Source organism: Somniosus microcephalus, chromosome 16 (assembly GCF_052327205.1).
Source record: "Somniosus microcephalus isolate GS21.2 chromosome 16, FLI_Smic_1.0, whole genome shotgun sequence".
In the NCBI taxonomy this organism is placed as follows: domain Eukaryota; kingdom Metazoa; phylum Chordata; class Chondrichthyes; order Squaliformes; family Somniosidae; genus Somniosus; species Somniosus microcephalus.
Window position 1 is genome coordinate 94766011 of NC_141002.1, and position 22803 is coordinate 94788813.

General features: G+C 42.2%; 1 protein-coding gene across 11 annotated transcripts in view; it reads right to left on the reverse strand.

Annotated features, from left to right (window-relative positions):
* The window catches only part of poc1b (POC1 centriolar protein B), a 101018-nt gene that overhangs the window by 29011 nt on the left and 49204 nt on the right, over positions 1-22803 (reverse strand). For 9 of the 11 annotated variants that reach the window (XR_015081449.1, XM_086009481.1, XM_086009480.1 and 6 more), the window contains 2 exons: positions 9924-10076; positions 6476-6562 (listed from right to left, as the gene is read on the reverse strand). Coding sequence is in view for 10 of the 11 variants with exons in the window: in XM_086009481.1 (XP_085865607.1) it covers positions 6476-6562; positions 9924-10076 (240 nt within the window). In the remaining variant the exon portion in view is untranslated. Of the gene's footprint in view, positions 1-2444; positions 2510-5818; positions 6177-6475; positions 6563-9923; positions 10077-22803 lie in introns of those variants that run through there. The other 2 variants (XM_086009486.1, XM_086009484.1) reach the window with 2 other exon arrangements.

Genomic DNA, 22803 nt, shown 5'->3' on the forward strand with positions numbered 1-22803 from the left:
GAAGTATAATCCAGGTAATTGTAGTACTGCTGTTTTAAGAACAAAAACTTATTAAATTAAACTAAAAGGTTGGCATAGCTAACAATCCTTTCCCAAGCAAACAAACATTGTTACTTCAGAATATACATACGGACTAGAAGTTTGTAGAATCCAATATGGCCGATTGCAGTATATCGGAGTATATCTACGAAATGCATTTTCTTATTTACACACATTGTCAAAACAAGTTTCCGACGTTTGATATTTAAATGCACAACTCATTCTACCTGTTGCAAATGTTAATTGTTCATCAATCCCAGCAATATTAATATTGCAGCTAATGTTTTAAAGTAGTCTAAAATAATTTTATGAATACAGTATTAGGATTTTCCCAAATAAATTACATTTCCTACTACAGTACACACATTGACTGTAATGAAAGAGTACTCCAGGGAAGGATCACAAAAGATTTTGGATTTGTGGGCAACTTCGATACTGACTTAGAATCATAGAATAGTACAGCACAGGAGGTCGTCATTCGGCCCATCGAGTCTGGGCCAGCTCTTTCGAAGAGCAATCCAGTTAGTCGCACTCCCCCCGCTCTTTCCCCATATCCCTGCAATGTTTTCCCCTTCAAGTATTTATCCAATTCCCTTTTGAAGGCTACTATTGAATCTGTATCCACCGCCCTATCAGGCAGCGCATTCCAAATCCTAACCACTCGTTGAGGAAAAAGTTTTTCCTCATGTCGCCTCTGATTCTTTTGCCAATCTTGCAGTAACATTTTATTTCAGCAATACGTTATCCTCCCAGTGGGCTGTTCCTTGATACTTTTCAGTGCAAGATTCAACACCAGACACTCCCATATTTTCATGTATGTATCATTTTGGGAGAGCGTGATATCCAAGAAATGACTGGGGCCATCTGATTTGTAGGAAAAATTGTCGGAACATTAAAACCTACAATAACCTACTGAAGGCAAGTTACTGTACATCATATATCATTGATTGCGCAGACTAACAAATCTGATTTTTGTGAGCCTTTCCTGGATTATTCCTTCAAGTGTTCACTCCGGATATGTAAATTTAATAGTGTTAGAAAGGCATACATTACTCAGCTTTAGGGGTATTTATCATCATGGCGGATTGATGCCATGCAGTGGTCCCCTAACCAAAAGGGGAGGGTTGGGAAGGATAGGGAAATGGAAATCATAATGATACTCAGGACTTTTTGGGCAGGTTAGTGATGTCTTTACTGAACTATATAAACAGCATCCATCTCACTATTAGGGCAATAGCACAAGGATAGGGAGAAAGGTTAAAACAGACATTTTTAGAATAAAGTTAAAATACAAAGATTTTTTTGGTAATTACATTCAAACTATAAATTAATAAGTAATATTTCTAAAACCAGTTAAAGCACATGGTTAAAAATGAATGCCATACCATTATCTCCTCCGCTGGAACTTGGGGAAATAAAACAAATCACCCAGTTGAAAGGATGGTGGTAATCTAGACCTTTCCTTTCATTAATATGCTCCATGCAGCACGGTCAGTCAAGGATTTGAGAAGAGGCAGGCCATGACTTGATATTAATGGCTGAGGCAAGACAAAGTTCGCAGACAACCAGCTGTCTCCTCCTCGGTTCGCAATTAATGTTCCTTTTCCTCGTCTCTACATTTGCTGGATTTCACAGAATCACAGAAACCCCACAGTGCAGATAGAGGCCATTTCGGCCCATCGAGCCTGCACCGACACATATCCCACCCGATCCCTGTAACCCCTACACCAACACATATCCCACCCTATCCCCGTAACCCCACGTATTTAATCCCCCTAACACTAAGGGTCAATTTATCATAGCCAATCAACCTAACCCGCACATCTTTGGACTGTGGGAGGAAACCGGAGCACCCGGAGGAAACCCACGCAAACGGTAGAGTTTACCGATCTCCCTGGCTTAAATTATTAAACCATTCAAAAGACTGTCACACATGTCCTTCCATCTCCCAACCCCAAGGCATACAAGACCACTGCAGAAATAAACTTATGGTCACAAACTTCACATCCACTTACAAGGTGGGACTAGGATGCTGGTGAGCAGGTTCACCATTTAACTTTTCATTAAAGCCAGCTGCAGGAATGCCTTATTTATAGCACATTCTTTAACAGAGATCCAGACTGTACAGCCCTTTTATCGAGGTACCTGGTCAGAACAGTATTTTTAGTTTACATTAGGAATGACAAACCTTAGAGCTGAATATAGAAGAATTTCAGGGGTAACCACGCTGTTCATTATTCCAACTTGCTCATATGGTAAGCTGTCTTTTAATGTGGTCAAGTGGTTTGGGTTCACTTGCCACCCAATTGTGCAGCCCTATATGAAAGGAAGGCTTCAGCCATGCGAGCCAGAATTATGGCAGTTTATTGTAATAGCACACATACCATTATCGCTCCCTGGTGCCTTGCTATTGGACTACTCCTCATCAATTCTCCATCCTCTTTTCTGCAGGGCCGTATTCTTCAATGCACTATAGATCAGAACTGGCATGTCAAAAGGTCCGCTGACAATGACAGAGATCCCCTGGTCATGCAGATTCTATAGTGGGTTGGGGGGGGGGGGGGGGGGGAAGAGAAAGAGGGGGTGGCCATGCTTATCTCAAATTACCTGGATCAGTGCATCAAGCCCCTGAGCAAATGTGCCTGGGATTGATGACTGCCAGTGCTAAAGGTTTCAGTGCAGTTAAATAATGAACTTTTAGCATGCTAATATTCAGACATACTGGCAAGCAAAATGTTGGCAGAGTAAAAGCATGCTTTGTGTAATCAATATTAGGCCACTGCTAGTACAAGTCCACTTTAAAACTCTCAATTTAAATAGAGAACACCATATTCACACACAGAAAGTTCACTGAGATCTTTTGGCTGATTTGCAGCATCGGTGAGTAAAGTTCACAACGACCTGAAAAGTGTTCTATGCTTTACAGTGCAGTACATTATGTTGTACAGGAAACTTTTGATTTACCGGCACCTAAATAACCGGAAATCCCGGTTAACCGGCAAAATTCAGGAGTAGGTTTTACTTCATATCTGTATTTGCCTTCCTCCGTCTGTTGCTGTGCAAGGGTGTGGCTGCAGCTGTTGCTAAGCTACAGACGCTTGGAACTTGTGGCCATTGTTCTACAGTTGTTGCTAAGCAACAGGGTTTGTTGCTTTATACGGAGCTGTCAGCTCTCCCTATCTTTTACTATAGCGTTCGGTTAACTGGAATTTTTGATGAACCGGCACCACGTCGGTCCCGTCTGTGCCGGATAAAAAAAAGTTTCCTGTATGCGGTGAAATGAACAATTCGTGACTTGGATGGCCCACATTTGAAAATATGGTCATTTGAGTTTTAAGAGGATGAAAAGTCAATTTTGCAGCTTCAAGGGCTCCAAACTTATTTTTTGTGGGACCAAGAGAATTCGTCTGGCTCCACAAAAAATACTGTGGCCCACTGCCAGCTCCCGCTTGCCCTTCTCCAGGATTGTCTCCCCCCCCCGCCCAAACTGCTGGCCGACTTGGTGTAGGAGCTTGCCAATTTCCAGCCCTCCCACAAGTGATGAGCCGCAGCAGAGCGCCTGCTTCTCACCGGCTACATTCAAACCACGCCTGAATCTGAATATAGTTTGGTCCTCCCGACACTGGATTTTGGCAGGGGGGCACGGATGTTCCCTTCGTGACTGCTTTGACCAGAAGCTGAATTATGGGCAGTTTTGTCCTGTGGATTCACATCCATTTTTTATTTCCCGAGAAAATTTTTATTCCATCAGTTTCGATTTGAACCTAGTTCCTAGAAGTAAAACAACCAATGTGCCACAGTTCCTTTGTCCACTTTATTAAACCTGTGAGTTAACACAAGCATTTAAGTATTGGATAAATGCCAAAAAATATTGATTCATGATTTATGAGATGGTTGGTGGTAGATATAACAGCACCTGTGATACATGGCGCAGTGCATATTGGAAAACCTGTAACTAATGTAGGCCGAGCTATTTATTTGCATTACTTTGAGTATTTTTCTTTGAATATATATTTTAAAATTTCCTTGTTATGTAGACATGGTCAGAGCAGTAGCAGCAAATGTTTGATAGCGGAATTTTTTTTTCATTTTTCTAGCAATAATGTTTACACTTGTCGGATATCATATGCCTCAATTGTTTGGCTCGGCTTTTTCATTACTCTGCTCAATGGCCTAAAGTTGTGAATAGGTTTACAGAACATGTAGCGAGCACATCAAGTTACAGGCCCCTGCTGTTGTCGTTTATTTTGTACACTTGTGCAGTATTATATAGAGTACAGAACAGCTGCGGGGCATGAAGATATTAGCAGAACTTTATAAAATTAAGTCAAGCAAGAAGCAACGGAAACTTCAAAACACAACTTTACTTCAGTCTCATCCAAGTGCTGTACTGGGAACCACAGAGTGGTTACTTAATGGTTAGATTGAGTTTGCAGCCTAACAGCACCGCCTACAGCATAAGGGCAAAATTACAATATACAGTCTTGGACGAACAGGAGTTTGGTGAGCCTTGCCCCATAGAAAGCAATAAATCTTCAAGACCCTACCTACCATTTAATCTATCAATTAAAGCCTGGAAAAGTATTCAGTTTCTGAAGTAAGGTGTTTAATGCCCAAAAAAATCCTCAAGTATAAAATAGTTCAACAAATGGAAAGAATTAGTTGGTGAAAAGACACTTTCTGCCTTCAAATAAAAGTCATCCCATTTGATCTTGAGAAAGTGTTTGATAGAGCTGCCAAAAATGTAAATAATGACAAAATCTTCATCTTTGTGCCACGGTTTTTCCTTGTACCCAGTTTACACCCCAACCCCCACATAACTGGATTCTGTTCAGGTCAAAACAACCCAACACAGTCCATCATGACTTATATAAAGAGCTGCTTCTGAGACAGATCTAGGGCCAAAGGCATCACTTTACACCTCTGCTGCATCCACTGGCAATGTCCTTTTGTAAAATCAGGTTAAATTTGCACATTTGGCCATTTATGGAAGTTTTACTCCAATGTGCAAGTAACACCATTTATGTTTGGTGGTTTGGACAGCATTTGCTATAAATATACAAGAAGTCTGAATCTGCAGCTTTGTTAGAAGCTGGCCAGGACGTTTCAGTTGTCTCGTGTTGAAAGTACTGGAAAATCTAATGCATACGTAGCACTCTGCAGACTTGCCAGTGCGACACATGCAATGACGTGAGCAATCTTTTGACACTCAAGGCAGTGTTAAAAGTTATGGATGTGACTTTTCTTTCCCCACTGATGCGATACAAACAAATTTTTTATGATAATCATCAGATAAAAAAAGTGCTCCTAAGTCTCAATTTTAGTTACTTTCCAGACAAAGCTGAAATTTCATGTATACAAAAGTTCTATTTTCACAAAGCACAGCCGCCATTTTAAATGGGGAAAATGCAATAACTATAATGGTTAAACTCAACTTTCTGAACAGTTGGAAGTTTTCACCTCTGTTGTCAAGCTCTCATGTCATCACCTCTGCCCCACACTAATATTTGAAAGGATTTGTTTTTTCTCAGAATTGCTGTTGGAGTGTAGTACTGAATCAGAATCACATGGATTCTACCTCTCTCTCCTCTTTTAAGAAGCTCCTTAAAACCTACCTCCTTGACCAAGGCCTGTCCTAAATATCTCATGTAGCTCGGTGTCAAATTTTGTCCGATAACGCTCCTGTGAAGCACCTTGGGACATTTTGCTACGTTAAAGGTGCTGTATAAATGCAAGTTGTTGTTGTTGGACTCCCCAATGGCTCACGTTTATCCACTATGGAGCTGAGCCACACAGACCAGGATTGGGTACAATCACCTATCTGTGCCAGGTTAGCCGAACTCAGCCAGGGATGCAGCAGGGCATGCTACAATTGACACCAGCACCCTCGGGCTAGTGAAGCAAAAATGAGTCAGTATTCTCGCTCCTGATCACTATCCAGTGATCCCTGTCAGAAATGCAAACGTGGACAAAAAATCAGGCTAGCTGTGATGTCCCCCACATGTTGATACCTGATCGATATCCAGGCTCGCAAATGAGTAATGTCACTTGGGTGAGGTACTGGAAGATACCCAGTAACTGTATCCATTCCAGAGGAAGGATTCAATGCCTTTACAGGAGAAGGGGGAGATAACTGGCTGAAAAGAAAAAAAAAGGAATCACATCATGGAACGTATTACTAAAAATGTGAACCTACAGATGACAATGCCTAATTTTCACAGGAAGTATAGGAATATAGGAACAGGAGTAGGCCATTCAGCCCCTCCGCCATTCAATGAGATCACGGTTGATCTGTGATCTAACTCCATATACCTGCCTTTGGCCAATATCCCTTAATACCTTTGGTTAACAAAAAGCGATCAAGTAACAGTTAAATCTGATTTTTTTCCCCTTTAAGATATTAAACAGTTCACATTATGTGGAATCACAAGCTCACCTGGGATTTAGAGAAAAAGGGTATTCCAATGTCCATCACTGGGGGATCGGATGACTGCATGTCAGCTACATGTGTCCTGGGATTAATCTGTATAGTCAAAAAGGGTCAAAAATGGGCAAAATCAACCCGGTTATATAAGCTTCTCCAGAAACAGTCAAAATCTTAACGGAACAGATAATAATCTGAATAAATAAAACTGAAGTTTGATAATATGCTTGCTTTTGCCATAAACTCTAGAACTAGGGACTCAAGCCTCTAAAGAGGACAGGTGCTTCGATAGTTTAGATTTAATTACTTTATGCAGAAGGTAGTGAATGTGTAGAACAAATTGTCCAGGGATAATTAATTAAGTAGGCACGAGGGGTATGTGTCTATGGGACCGACTAGATAGACCGCAGTTTTTTCAGAACTTATACTTTCCTATGAATGCAAACAGCCTCACTCCAAATTTAACTGATATGAATAAATATATGATCCAATATAAGCTCAGTTAAGAACCAATAATCAATGATATAATGTTAAGTAGACTGTGAAACATCCAATTACCTCTCAAATTGTACAGATACACAACTTGTTCTATTTATGCATTTGCAGTCGGCTACTTGAAATTTAAGCAGTGACCCCGAAGTAGTAGCTTTTAAAAAAAAGTTCATTGCATTTATGAGTCAGAATCAAGAATTCTTATTAGCTCAGTAACTCAAATTGCATCTTAAGCTCGAGACTCTCCCTGGAGTTTCAAGAAAGCAGACAATCTCAGCAGAGTAGCAAGAGCCAGTTCATGTGATGTAATGGGAGTATTAATCTTATCTGTTCAGAATAGTTCAGTTTCTTTGGGTTGACATGCCATGGAAACCTCCCATGCTTGAAGCCATATTACAAAAAGGCCTTTGTTGGAACACCATACAGGTGAGGTGATCTGCACCCATGGGATCAGCCTGCTATTTTCTTCTACCAGGCTCTTGGAGCTTGCTTACTTTACCAGGTTTTCATGCTTCCCTTTCTACCTACCGATCCCCCCCCGTCCACCTCTAAGCTATTCACAGACACTGTCTCCTAGTGACACATGCTAATATCACTTCTGCCATTTAACCATCTGTTTTCCCCTTGTTCAGTTCCTTTTTAAATGCTGTTCGTCTGTAATATATTCCAGTTCTGATTAAGGTTCCACACCTGAAACATTAACTTGTCTGTTCTCTCCACAGATACTGCCTAACCCGCTGAGTGTTTCCAGCATTTTCAGTTACAGAAAGGCATTATTGTGGAACATGATAGTCAGGATGAGCACACAGAAGCCTATTAAGGAGAGCAAATACAGCCTCCTATTTAATGCATTTTTAAAAAGTAGCTCCGAAGGTAGGTTTGGTGATGATTTTTGAAATGAGCCTGGGTCAGACTGTCTCCATCAAGGAATGGTTAGAGATTTGGATTGTTGCTCTGTCTGCATCTACAGCAGAACAGGAGTAAAATACTAAATTTATACATGGGTCATATAAAAAATTCTGTGTTTTGTGAATGTGTCACAATGTAATCTTTCTGGAAAATAGGATTATCAAACACACAGGAGACTTGAAATGTCTGGATTCCTCCACATATGCTGGAAAGTTCACCAATATCAAGTGTGCAGAACCTACTAATGAATGCTTAGCTCTTCATTATTACTTGGGGAACCTTTCATGGGAACTCCAGCTTTCAGTAGAATTAATGAAGCATACTTGTTATTTATGGACCTCTTTCAGAGATTATGGGATTACCTCAGAATTTTTCAGTGATCTCAAGCTACAACTAAATATTTTGGCACTGATCATTTAGACATGTTCCTCCTTTGTGCCAACAGTAAGAGACCTCTTTTCACAAGAGCACCAGTGTCACGTCTTTGGAATTTTCTATCTCTTGCTGTTCATTCTGTCCCTCTTCACTTATCTATTATTCTCCACCACAAGAGAAGGTACAGCTCATTTTTCTAGAAACTATAGAGCATCACATTTGCTTAACGACTTGAAATCACACTCCTGTTACAACCTGTTCCACAACATGGTATTATGTCTACCTATTGCTGATGTGTAGTGCACCAACATTTGGAACCAAAAAATTCATTTGATGATTCTGTGGACAGTTCAGTATTGCAATTAGCTGAGATTAATTTTAATAACTGACAGGCCTCTATCATAGTGTTAAGTCAACTCAGTAGGACCAGTGGATTTGAGCAGCCTCTCAGGACACTATACAGCAAACTTTTTTTTATCCGGCACGGACGGGACCGACGTGGTGCCGGTTCATCAAAAATTCCAGATAACCGAACGCTATAGTAAAAGATAGGGAGAGCTGACAGCTCCGTATAAAGCAACAAACCCTGTTGCTTAGCAACAGCTGTAGAACAATGGCCACAAGTTCCAAGCGTCTCTGTAGCTTAGCAACAGCTGCAGCCACACCTTTGCACAGCAACAGATGGAAGAAGGCAAATACAATATGAAGTAAAACCTACTCCTGAATTTTGCCGGTTAACCGAGATTTCCGGTTATTTAGGTGCCGGTAAATCAAAAGTTTCCTGTATATAGAGTTTTAAAAAAATACATTTCACAGTACTGAGTATGATCCTTTGTAAAGTTCATGCCTTGTTCAGACACCAGCAGCTCAGTGCTGTGAAGTAATACAAATTGCAGCCCATGCCTTCCTTCCTACCTCCATTAAAGGCTACCACAAGTACCATCCTGACACCACTAGTGGATGGAGGCAAAGGAGAAATCAAAGCCTGTAGAGCTTTACAATAGGCGCTCATTAGTCTGAATAAGAAGAATGGACTTTGCCTGTATAGAACAAGGGAACTGATGACAGGTAGGCCAATTGATTAAACGTGCTCACTCCATACAGATGCTATCCATTTCTGCACAATTAAACAAACAGAACTAGAGGAACTACTATTTTTCTGCCAGGTGATCCAATATATCCCTCAAGGTCTACATCATCATTTAAATATCTTAAGTCACGACAAGTTTATTTTCAAATGCCAAGCAAAACAAACCAATCCTATGTATGTGCGAAAGAGAGAGAATTTAAGGTAATTAGTTCAACATAAAGTCTCAAATAACATTTGTAATCATCAGAACCCCCTGACTAATTAGTGCCTTAAATTCCTGAGAGTATCCGTTATCCTCTACTCATTTCGCATACGTGGGGAAAGTGGAGATCAGATCGAAGATCAGCTATGATCTTATTGAATGGCGGAGCTGGCTCGAGGGACCGAATGGACTATTCCTGCTCCTAATTCTTATGTTCTTATATGCACAACACAAACATATTACTATTGAGTAAACGGAGCATTGTAATATGCATAGTAAGCTTTTATTATGCACTTAAGTGTTTCAGTAGACTACATTCTACATTAATGAGCTTCATTCAGTTTTATTCATTTGAATTAGCTTCTATGCAGATAGGCATATAATACAATTACCTGTATTGTCTGAGGTCTGGAAGTATGTAGATGAGGAATTCTTGGGTGAATGTCAGTGATATGAGGAGGAGGATCAGGATTTGTTCTTACACTATGGCTTTTCAAAACTTCATTATAAGGAATACTGTCAAAATTTGTCTTCCATACCAATACCTGTAAAACAAAATGTTAAAGCTGGAACATATTTTGTTGCAAACAATTTAAAAAAAAATCCAGGCTAAAATTAGAACATTAATAAGAAAAAGTCATGAGGGGACATATCAGAATTCTATTCAATCACAGCATGGTAAATGGATACAGATACATGCAACACTAGCACATGATGTTAATGCCATCACTTTTGCCACATAGCTTTAACTGACTGCACAGCAGGACAAAAGCAAAGAAGAAACCAATAACTAAAATCTATGTGCCTGTGTAATTGAATAGCACTACTGCTCGTGTGTATAATTGTTAATTAAGAACTTGACATGAAGATAGGAATGAGGACAGCAATTCAACTAATTTTCGGTTAGGTCACTGTACAGGACCCGCTTAGATTACATTACTCTTCCGCTTGCCCTGGTGCAAAGTCTATATCCATCTGCTGCTTGCTGAATTCATTTTCTTTGTGAATGCTTTGAATAAATGAAAATGCCAGACAAGAAAAGACCCACTGGTCCACCTAGCCTGTCCCATATAATTGTGATGCCCAATGCATCACGGTGCGCAATCTCCTGGGAGAGGCAAAACCCACATGAAAATCCCAGGTTAATTTGGGAAAATAAATGTGGAAAATTCCTCTCCAACCCCTTTAGCCAATCAAAACTAGTCCAGAAGATCACATTGACCCGGATTTATATTACAGGGTACCTACTTCTTGTACAAGGTGATGTCCACCCCAGCCAGAAACAGGTTTTGCTCTCTTGAAGGAATACAGCAAAAAGAACTGCCTAACATCCAACCTAGTTCTGTCCTTACATAACTTGGAGCTGTGATCTCTAATCTAGTTGAAATAATTGGTCCACATAACACGATCTAATTCCTTCATTATTTTATAAAACTCGAGCAAATTGCCCGAGTCTTTGCTTTTCTGAAGCATATCTGGATAATGAAGAGGTTTTAAAATGGGAATTAATCTTGTGACCCTCCTCTGCACCCTTTCCAAAGCCCCAATCTCCCCCACGTGAGACCACCAAAACTGGACACAGTATTCTAACTGATGCCTAACCAAGGTCTTGTACAAGGACAAAACGGTATGCTTTATTTTGTAGTGAATTGTGCTGTGAATACAACCTAGAACCCGATTCACTTTAGCTGCAGCCACACAACATTGGTCATGAGCTTTGAGAGAGTAATGCACCATAATACCCAGATCTTTCTTTCGCCACAACAACAACTTGTACTTATATAGCGCCTTTAACATAGTAAAACGTCCCAAGGCACTGCACAGGAGTATTATAAGACAAAAAAATGTTGACACCAAGCCACATAAGGATAAATTAGAGCAGGTGACCAAAAGCTTGGTCAAAGAGGTAGGTTTTAAGGAGCGTCTTAAAGGAGGAGAGAGAGGTAGTGAGGCGGAGAGGTTTAGGCAGGGAACTCCAGAGCTTAGGGCCCAGGCAACAGAAGGCACGGCCACCAAAGGTTGAGTGATTATAATCAGGGATGTTCAAGAGCAAAGGATTAGAGGAGCGCAGATAGCTCGGGGGGTTGTGGGGCTGAAGGAGATTAGAGATAGGAAAGGGCGAGGCCATGGAGGGATTTGAAAACAAGGATGAGAATTTTGAAATCGAGGTGCTGCTTAACCGGGAGCCAATGTAGGTCAGCAAGCACAGGGGTGATGGGTGAACGGGACTTGGTGCGAGTTAGGACACGGGCAGCCGAGTTTTGGATGACCTCAAGTTTACGTAGGGTGGAGTTTTGGTCGCCTTACCTGAGGAAGGACGTTCTTGCCATGGAAGGAGTGCAGCGAAGATTCACCAGGCTGATACCTGGGATGGCAGGAATGACGTATGAGGAGAGATTGTGTCGATTGGGCTTATACTCACTGGAGTTTAGAAGATTGAGAGGGGATCTCATCGAAACCTATAAAATTCTGTCAGGCCTGGACAGACTAGATGCAGGAAGGATGTTTATGATGGCCGGGGAGTCCAGAACCAAGGGTCATAGTCTAAGGATAAGGGGTAGACCATTTAGGACTGAAATGAGGAGGAATTTCTTCACCCAGAGAGTGGTGAACCTGTGGAATTCTCTACCACAGAGGGCAGTGGAGGCCAGTTCATTAAATATATTCAAAAAAGAGTTGGATATATTTCTTAAGGCTAAAGGGATCAAGGGATATGGGGAGAAGGCAGGGACAGGGTACTGAATTTGGATGATCAGCCATGATCTCATTGAATGGTGGAGCAGGCTCGAAGGGCTGAATGGCCTACTCCTGCTCCTATCTTCTATGTTTCTATGAATGTGGGAGGCCAGCCAGAAGTGTGTTGGAATAGTCAAGTCTGGATAATCTTGACTAAATAGTCACTGGCTTCAATCTGTCCCCCGCAGGGTGTATATTTAAGCATTAGACCTGCCCACATACATAACACTACATTTAAACATAATTTGCCAAACACAGGCCATTCCCCCAACACATCGATATCGGTGTGCAGCATCCTCTATCTTGGTGTGGTCCGCAAATTTGCAGATCAATCCCCCAACACCTATATCTAGATCATAAATGAAAATGGTCAAGAGCAAAGATCCTAACACCAAATCCAGCGAGCTATTAAAGATACAGGCAAGGGGCTGCATAGCACCTGGCCCAATGCTTCCATGTTCATTGTCAGCTGCAAGTTTATTCCAAGGTGAACAACTCTAAAGGACAAATAAATTCTCCATATCTATCGCACCAATTCCCTTCCTGACTAAATATTTAAAATCACGTTTCCACCTATTTATTTTTCCTCAAGGAGAAGCGATTTAACTCCCTGTAGCATTCCCCATAGCTCACATACAGGATCATCCTTTCTGCCCTTTTATTTATGCACAGAAACATTTGAAGGAGAGTTTCTGTGCATTTGCATTTGAATTTAGCCCCCTGCTGGTAAAACCACCCATTTACAGAAATGTCAGATTTAATTGCAGCAAAGGGCAGATGGGGCAGCAAATATCCATGGTAGCTGGCAGACTGAGTGACTGAAGCCATTCCACTTTCCCACCTCCCCCCCCCCCCCCCCCCCCCACCCTTCAGATACAGGTAGATGATTTAAAAAAAAAATCTCACTAAGCTCTATAAAGTTTTGAAAAGTGAGGAAGATATGGAGCAAAACGAACTTTAAAAAAAAACTTGTCACTTGGCTTAGAAAATATTTTAAGAAAAAGAGCTTGCATTTATATAGCGCCTTCATGTCCTCAGGACGTCCCAAAGTGCATTACGGCCAATGAAGTACTTTTGAAGTGTAGTCACTGTTGTAATGCAGGATATGCAGTAGCCAATTTGCACACAGCATGGTCCCACAAACAGCAATGAAATAAATCACTAAATCATCTGTTTTAGATGTTGGTGAGGGATAAATGTTGGGCAGGACAGTGAGAGAACGTGCCTTCTCCTTCAAAATAGAGCCACGGGATCTTGTATGCCCACCTGAGGGGACAGACGGGGGTTTTGGTTTTACAGCTCATCCAAACGACGGCACCTCCGTCAGTGCAGCACCCCCTCAGTACTGCACTGGGAGTGTCAGCCTAGATTTTGTGCTCAAGTCCCTGGAGTGGGGCTTGAAACCACAACCTTCTGACTCAGAGATGAGAGAGCTACCATTGAGCTACGGCCGACACCATTTTAACATTTAACTGAAAACATTTAAAGATTTTTCCAATTTATTCCAACATCTTCTCTAGTTGCTTAGCAAGCTCTGTACAGGTGGAGTGTTAACAAAGCTTCTTCACTAGCTGTTTAAGAGGGAGCAGGCGGGCTTCATCCAGTTCTGTGTTTTCTTTTGTTTCTTTGCTTCTGTTTGTAGTGGTGCCTATACTAAAAGTAGGGCTCCTAGTGCGTGTCTTCAATATCTTGAGACTAGTCCCTCGGGTTGTAGTCAGGAGGTAATAACATTGCAATATTCACTATGCAAACCTGGCTCAAGTTACGTTGCCAGTAGGTTTGCACCGTAATTGAACTATTAAACTCGTTCCACTGCCTTCAGGTCTTGGCAGTACTTTTTTTGATCACTGTAGTTACCAAGTGCAGTTTCACCAATGCTTTACAATGTCAGTATTAACTGTTTGCATTTATTGTTTCTGGATCTAAATATAAATTGTGAAATTCTACTTCCTTTGACAATTGGTACAACATACATTGAGATATTTCAACACTTTTAGTAGAAAATATATCGGGGCATACTGATTGGCCATTTTATTCAATGCGATCATCTTCATTGTATAATCGTATGGCTTTTTTTGCAGAGCTATCCAGTTCTCGATACTAAATCCCATTTGTGTCCCCGATTACCAAGAGTCAGTGCATTCTTTATATCATCCCTTCTCACACAACTTTGCGCCATCTGCAAGAACAGATATTCTTAATACCTTAGCCGAAATCATTAGTAAATATTACAAATAGCATGGATCTCAGGGTTGAGCCCAGAGGGCTGCACTGGTCACAGCTACAGCTATTACCATTGCAACTAGCTTGTTTCCTACTGCCTAGCCAATTAATGATCCCATTTACAATTTTACCTCAGAATCCATGAGCTTTTAGTTTAGCTAGAAGTCTCCTGCTGGGACCTCATCAAATGCGTTCTAAAAGGTCAAAATATGTAATATCCATCAACTCTGTTAGATCAAAGAATTCCAATAAATCTGCTAGACTTGACCTGCCTTTCATAAACCCATGTTAGATTGGATTTATTGCCTTTCTTCTCGCTGATATTTCAATTACTTCCTTTCTGAAATGCACCAGTATTTTCCCACTACAGATGTTACGCTAACAGGCCCGTAGTTCCCAGGACCATGCTTCGGACCCGTTGTAAAGATTGGAATCAGATTAGCCGCCTGTTCACTTTATTAATGGATGTTGCTGTAACCTCCGCCATTGTTTAATATACAACACAAAAATACCAAACAAATACATAAAGAAACAGGAAGCTGAAAAATGTATTTACCTCTGTAAAAGGGTTTCCCCGAGTATGTTCCAGTTGAAACAGTGCAGCGCCCTGTCCAAATTTGTTTTTCACTGCGGTTTTTAGGTTTTCCTTCATGCATCATTTAATTATCAAGGAGGCGGAAAGGGAACCTGTGCCCTATTGCAAACTGATGCCGCCTTCCAAAAGTCCAGCTGAGATCAGATCACACATGCAGTCTAATGGGAACCAATTGCGTGGCAGCTTTACAGCAGGGCTTTATCTTGAAGAGGGTACCTCTTGAAAAGAGTGACTGGGCAGCAGCAAGGTATACAGGGGTAAATTTTCATCTTCACTGCCTGGGTGGTAATCTGGCGCAGCAGGTCACCCACCCATGGCATAATCTGGCGGTTTTCATTTCATTGAAAAATCAATGGAATGAAAATTGGGCTGGTTCTACAATGGGTGGCAACCACTCTGCAAGATGACCGCCTCGATGGTGAAGGTGAAAACTTACTCCATGCTATTCTCACGCCACTCTGTGTTCAGGCAAAGCAGAGCTCTGTGCAAGTATACATAACTGCACGCACATCTGTGAAGTAACATTTTTAACCTCTGCAATGTGGCGAAATTCCTTCAGATTTTTGTCAAAATTAAAAATGTAAAAGAAGGCGGTCTCCCAATAAAATGTTTTCTCTCAGGTAATCTTGGTTTTAATCGCATATTTAATTGATACAATTACTGCATCCATCTCATTCAAGTTTGTTTTATTATTGATGCCATTATCCAAAAAAAACCAACATAAGATCCCTGTTTTCCTATATCTAGATTCATATTGTCGTCGCTCTTTAGTTTTGTATTTATTTACACAGAATTACGTTGAAAAACTCATGAACTGAACTGTTTATTGTGAAGAGAACATCATTGAGTCAAGGATCCATAGAAACATAGAAGATAGGAGCAGGAGTAGGCCATTCGGCCCTTCGAGCCTGCTCCGCCATTCAACGAGATCATGGCTGATCATCCAAACCCTAGCACCCGGTCCCTACACCGACAGCCATCCCACCCAAGCCCTATCCACGTAACCCCACGTATCTAATCCCCGCTAACACTAAGGGCCAATTTTTTTTATCATAGCCAATCAACCTAACCCGCACATCTTTGGACTGTGGGAGGAAACCGGAGCACCTGGAGGAAACTCACGCAAGCACGGGGAGAATGTGCAAACGCCACACAGACAGTCACCCGAGGCTGGATTTGAACCCGGGTCCCTGGCGCTGTGAGGCAACAGTGCTAACCACTATGCCACCGTCCAAAAGTGCAAATCAAAAAAGGAAAATTGTAGACTTTACAAAAGAAATGCAACACAGCCTAAAAAGTCAGATCTATATTAAATAAAAAAAACACAACAAAATAATAGGCAGAACAACTGGCCTTTCAGTTCATAGGTCAACACAATTCTGTGATTAATGGTTTACTGATGTCCATCACACATATACAAGCACTGAACCAATAAAAATACTCAACAGAAAACGCTGGAAAAACTCAGCAGGCCAGGCAACATTCATGGAGAAGGAAACAGAGTCAGCGTTTCAGGTCGCAGACCCTTCGTCAGGACTGAGAAAAAAAAGCAGGAAATGAAACAGATTAAGAAGCGAGCAAGGGGGCTGGGAAATGGGGGAGGGGATGAAAGAACAAAAGGGAAGGTCTGGGAGAGGTGAGGAGACATTAAGAGATATTCAAGGCGAGACGAGATGGTAATAGGACAGGTAAAGAGACAAAGGATGGCTCTAGATGAAGTGTGAAATGCGCTGGCAGGGTGAGAGACAGCTGCCATGTGGGAGAGAGAAAAAGGAAAAGGCACAAACCAAAAGTGTTGATAAAAAATATATAAAAATGATAGGGGCCAAGGTTATGGTCTGAAATTGTTGAACTCGATATTGAGTCCGGAAGGCTGTAAAGTGCCTAATTGGAAGAGGAGGTGCTGTTCCTCGAGCTTACGCTGAGCTTCCGTGGAACAATGCAAGAGGCCGCGGACGGTGAGGTCTGAGTGGGAATGGAACGGTGAATTGAAATGAAAATACTTGCTGGTTAAGAATGTTGTTGCCAATAGTCCCACAGCTCTGCTCAGTTGGGGATCATAAAGCATAATAATCTATTCTGACAAAAAGCTCCAAAGGCAAGTTGCGCTGGGTCATCGGCAACCACCACCTCCCTACAGTCTCTCTCTCTTCCCAACGATTGTGCCACTGCATCCGGAGTGCTGCATTCAGTTTTGGGCACTCAACCTTATAGAAAAGATATATTGGCCTTGGAAGAGGTACAACGCAGATTCACCACAATAATACTGGGCTTAAAGGGTTAAATTATGAGGACAGGCTGCATAAACTGTCCTTTTATTCCCTTGTGTTTAGAAGGTTGAGCAGTGATCTAATCGAGGTATATAAAATTATAATGAAATTTGATAGGTAGATAGAGAGAAACTATTGGGCCGTATATTCCGATCCCTATGGGTGTGTACACACCCGTAGGGACATCGGAAATGCCGGTTGCAGGCATGCCAAGCGCACGTGCTGAAAACCAGCATTTCCCATCGGTCAAGAATCCTCTCGACAGATCGCACACCTGCCCTGGAGAAAGGCCTCTGCGAGGGGAGTTCCGCTTTCTGGAGAACCTCCGCCTGCAGAAAACCTTTAGAAATCTTACGCCTGGTACTCATTTATCATTTAAAAATACTTGAAAACGGTAAGTTTATTTTTAGCCCCGTAAAAAACTTTAATTATTTTTTTTCAAAAGATTAAATCTTTGTTTAAAATATTAAATTTATCGTAATTTCAACTCATTTAAAAAATGTGATTTAAAAATTTTTTATTTAATGTTTTACAGTGTTTTTGACGTGATCTCCATTCATATATTTGACAGGTCCATCTGTCACGTGCATGAAGGGAGATTTCCTTCTTTGATGGGCTCCCCATGGCCCATGTAATCCCAGGGACGATTGTGAACCGCATTTCGAGTCGGAGAGGCCCAGGAGCGGAAGTGTCCGGACCTCGGGAGCCCTCAGGTAAGTCCGTAGATTTTTTCCAGATCGGAGGCCTCCGCACACGGGAAGCCTCCGATCGGAAAATACGGGCCAATGTCTCTGGTAAGGTTTTCCAGAACAAGAGGAAATAACCTTAACATTTGAGCTAGGCTGTTTCAGTGAAACCAGGAAGCATTTTTCCCACAAAAGGTAGCGAATATTTGGGACTCTCTTCCCAAAGGGCTGTGGATGCTGGCCAAATGAAATTTTCAAGACTGAGATCAATAGATATGTTATGTAAGGGTATTAAGAGATACGGAACAAAGGCCAGTAAATGGAGTTTGAAATACAGAGCAGCCATGATCTAACTGAATGGCAGAAAGACTCGAGAGGCTGAATGGCCTACTCCTATGATATATAGTTATAACAACACTTTGATCAAAGAATTTCAACATATGGAGTCATGTCCCTTGGTCAGAATAAGCGACAATGTGGTCCTGCGAACATCTGGAGTAAACAGAGCTGCGGAGCCGTTCCCATAAAACGATTGAGCGCAAGTGGGAACTCACTAAATTGGAGCATTCTAACATTTCTTTAGCTGGAAAAAGAGCAGTTTTGCCAGTTGTATCAGTACGAGTTTCAAGTTTATTCTGCAATTAACGCATGTTAAAAAATTAATCTCCAGAAGAATTAACGCGTTAATCGCAGACGTTAACTGCAATTAACTGACAGCGCTAATGTAAAGCTGAAGTGGTGCTAACTCCTTATAGGTGACCTATTCTGACAAATCAATTTACGCTTCGATCAGCGGTCTAAAATTGCAGTTCTAGGACAGATATTGCATTGGTGCACCGCTAAAAACCCAACACGTTATCAGTAGTAAAGTGACGGCTTTACAACAGTTCTTCAGGTAACAGGCCTACTTGGGTTTAAAAATAATTCTACGTGCTCAAGGACACCGCCAGAAACAGACTTGCACCTAACACCAGCTGCCTTAGCGAGTTCCTAAGTTCTAACAACTCATCGTTCACACACAATTCTTCTTTCACAAGGAGATTTGCACAACAAAACACAATAGGCAACCTCTCAGCATGCTCGCACTGCTTGACCTGTCAATGGGTCTCTACAGTGACCAGAGACTTTTACCCAGAAGGCCAAACACATTTGTGCCCAGGCTAAATATGATAGAGCCACCCAAAAATTGCAGCAACAACTGAAAGAGTTCAATAGAAGTCTCTAAGTTAGAGGCAAACAAATACATAGAGTCATAGTCATAGAGTTATAACGGCACAGGAGGCGGCCATTCGGCCCATCGAGTCCGTGCCGGCTCTCTGGACCAATCCAGTCAGTCCCATTCCCCCGCTCTATCCCCGTAGCCCTGCAAGTTTATTTCCCTCAAGTGCCTACCCAGTCTCCCCTTGAAAACGTTGAGTGTCTCCGCTTCCATGGCAGCGAGTTCCATTCATCACCATTCGCTGCGTAAAAAAGATTTTCTTCACATCCCCCCCGTATTTCTTGCCCAAAACCTTAAATCTGTGTCGCCTAGTCCTTGTACCATCAACTAGTGGGAACAGCCTTTCCGCGTCTAGCCTATCCAAACACGTCATAATCTTGTACACCTCTATCAAATCACCCCTCAACCTCCTTTGTTCTAATGAAAACAAATCCAGCTTCTCTAACCTATCCTTGTAGCCAAGATCCCCCATCCCCGGAACCAGTCTGATAAATCTCCTCTGCACCCTCTCAAGGGCCTTCACATCTTTCCTAAATACTCCAGTTGTGGCCTAACCAGCGCTTTATAAAGGTTCAGCATAACTTCTCTACTTTTGTACTCAATACCTCTATTTATGAAGCCCAAGATCCCATATGCTTTGCTAACCACTCTCAATATGTCCTGCCACCTTCAGGGACCTATGCAAATTAACTCCCAGGTCCCTTTGTCCCTGCACATTCTTTAAAACTGTGCCATTAAGTGTATATTGCCTCTCCTTGTTCCTTCTGCCAAAATGCATCACCTCACATTTCTCTGCATTGAATTCCATCTGCCACTTGTCTGCCCATTCTACTAGCCTTTATGTCCTGTTGCAGTCGATTGATATCATCAGCACCAGATATATTAATGATCTAGACAAGGGAACTAGATGTAATATCTCCAAATTTGCAGACGACACAAAGCTGGGTGGGCGTGTGTGCTGTGAGGAGGATGCCGAGAAACTCCAGGAGGATTTGGACAGGTTGGGTGATTGGGCAAAAGCATGGCAGATGCAATATAACGTGGATAAATGCGAGGTTATCCACTTTGGTGGCAAAAACAGGAAGGCAGATTATTATTTGAATGGCAATAGATTGGGAGAAGGAGAAGTGCAACGAGACCTGGGTGTCCTTGTGCACCAGTCGCTGAAGGTAAACATGCAGCTGCAGCAGTCGGTTAAGAAGGCAAATGGTATGTTGGCCTTCGTAGCGAGAGGGTTTGAGTACAGGAACAAGGATGTCTTGCTGCAGTTGTACAGGGCCTTGGTGAGACCACACCTTGAGTATTGTGTGCAGTTTTGGTTGCTTTATCTGAGGAAGGATGTTCTTGCCATGGAGAGAGTGCAGCGAAGATTCACCAGGCTGATACCTGGGATGGCAGGAATGACGTATGAGGAGAGATTGGGACGATTGGGCTTGTACTCGCTGGAGGTTAGAAGAATGAGAGGGGATCTCATTGAAACTTATAAAATTCTGACAGGACTGGACAGACTAGATGCGGGAAGGATGTTCCTGATGGTCGGGGAGTCCAGAACCAGGGGTCACAGTCTGAGGATAAGGGGTAAGCCATTTAGGACGGAGATGAGGAGGAATTTCTTCACCCAGAGAGTGGTGAACCTGTGGAATTCTCTACCACAGAAGGCAGTAGGAGCCAATTCATTAAATATATTCAAGAAGGAGTTAGATATATTTCTTAAGGCTAAAGGGATCCAGGGGTATGGGGAGAAAGCAGGGACCGGGTACTGAAATTGGATGATCAGCCATGATCATATTGAATGGCGGAGCAGGCTCGAGGGGCCGAATGGCCTACTCCTATCTTCTATGTTTCTAGCACTGTTTGCCACACCCCCAGGTTTGGTGTCATCGGCAAATTTAGAAATTCTACTCTGGATTCCAATATCCAGGTCATTTATATACATCAAAAAAAGCAGTGGCCCCAGCACTGACCCTTGGGGAACACCACTGTCTACCATCCACCAGTCTGAAAAACAGCCATTTACCACAACTTGCTGTTTTCTGTCCTTAAGCCAATTCCTTAACCAAGCTGCCACTGACCCACCTATTCCATGAGCTTTAATTTTGTTAACCAGCCTCTATGTGGTACTTTGTCAAACGCATTCCGAAAATCCATGTAGACAACATCTATTGCATTCCCTTCATCAATCCTCTCTGTTACTTCATCATAAAATTCAATTAGATTAGTCAAACACGATCTTCCTTTTACAAATCAGTGTTGGCTCTCCTTAATTAGCTTAAACTTCTCCAAGTGCCTGTTAAGTTGTTCCTTGATTATTGTTTCTAAAACTTTACCCACCACTGATGTTAAACTGACCAGCCTGTAGTTACGAGGATTGTCCTTACACCCTTTCTTTAACAATGGTGTTACATTTGCCACTTTCCAAAATCAGGCACCTCCCCTGCATCTAGGGACGATTGGAAAATTATGGCAAGTCCTTCCGCTATCGCCTCCCCCAATTTCCTTAGCAACCTGGGATGCAAGCCATCTGGACCAGGTGACTTGTCCACTCTAAGCATACCCAGCCTTTCTAGTACATCCTATCAATTTTCACCCTTTCCATTGCTTCTACCTTTTCCACTTCTACCGATATTTTGTCAGCATCCACCTCCTTGGTAAACACCAATACAAAGTGCTCATTGAATACTCTAGCCTTGCCCTGCGCCTCTAAGCATATATCACCTTCTTTGTCTCGAATAGGCCCCACCCCACCTCTTACTCCCTGCTTACTGTTTACATGCCGGTAGAAGATTTGTGCGTGTGCTGTGGTTAACCTTCCTTTTCCCATTCCCAAAAAAAACCTGATAACTCTCACGTCGCTGTGAGTAACAGGATAAAAAAAAAATCTTATTTCAAAAGAGCCGAGCGGAGAAACAGGCTTCTAGTTTGCTAAAGCGCTTAAAAGATAAACATACACATTCCTATTGTTTAGAATCAGTAAGCGTTTGGAAAGATTTCATGCTGTTCGTCAGCTCAGTGCTGGAAATCCAGCACAAATAGAGGATGCATTAGGTGAGTGGTTTGATGGCCAAGGAGGGGTGGGCGTTAGGAGGGCATGGCTGGTGAGAATGCAGGGAGCTGCAAGGCTTAAGGCACAACTACTCCTAATAAGGACATGAAACCAGGGAGGAAGGAGAGGCCCAAAATCCTAAGTGGGCAGCTGGAAACAACAACAACAAGTATTTCTATAGCGTCTTTAACGTAGTAAAACTTCCCAAGGCGCTGCACAGGAGTGTTTTAAGACAAAAAATTTGACACCAATCCACACAAGGATAAATTAGGGCAGGAGCATCTTAAAGGAAGAAAGAGAGGTAGCGAGGCGGACAGGTTTAGGCAGGGAATTCCAGAGCTTAGGGCCTAAGCAACAGAAGGCACGGCCACCAAAGGTTGAGCGATTATAATCAGGGATGCTCAAGGGGACAGAATTAGAGGAGCGCAGATATCTCAGGGGGTTGTGGGGGCTGCAAGAGATTACAGAGAAAGGAAGGGGGGGGCGAGGCCATGGAGGGA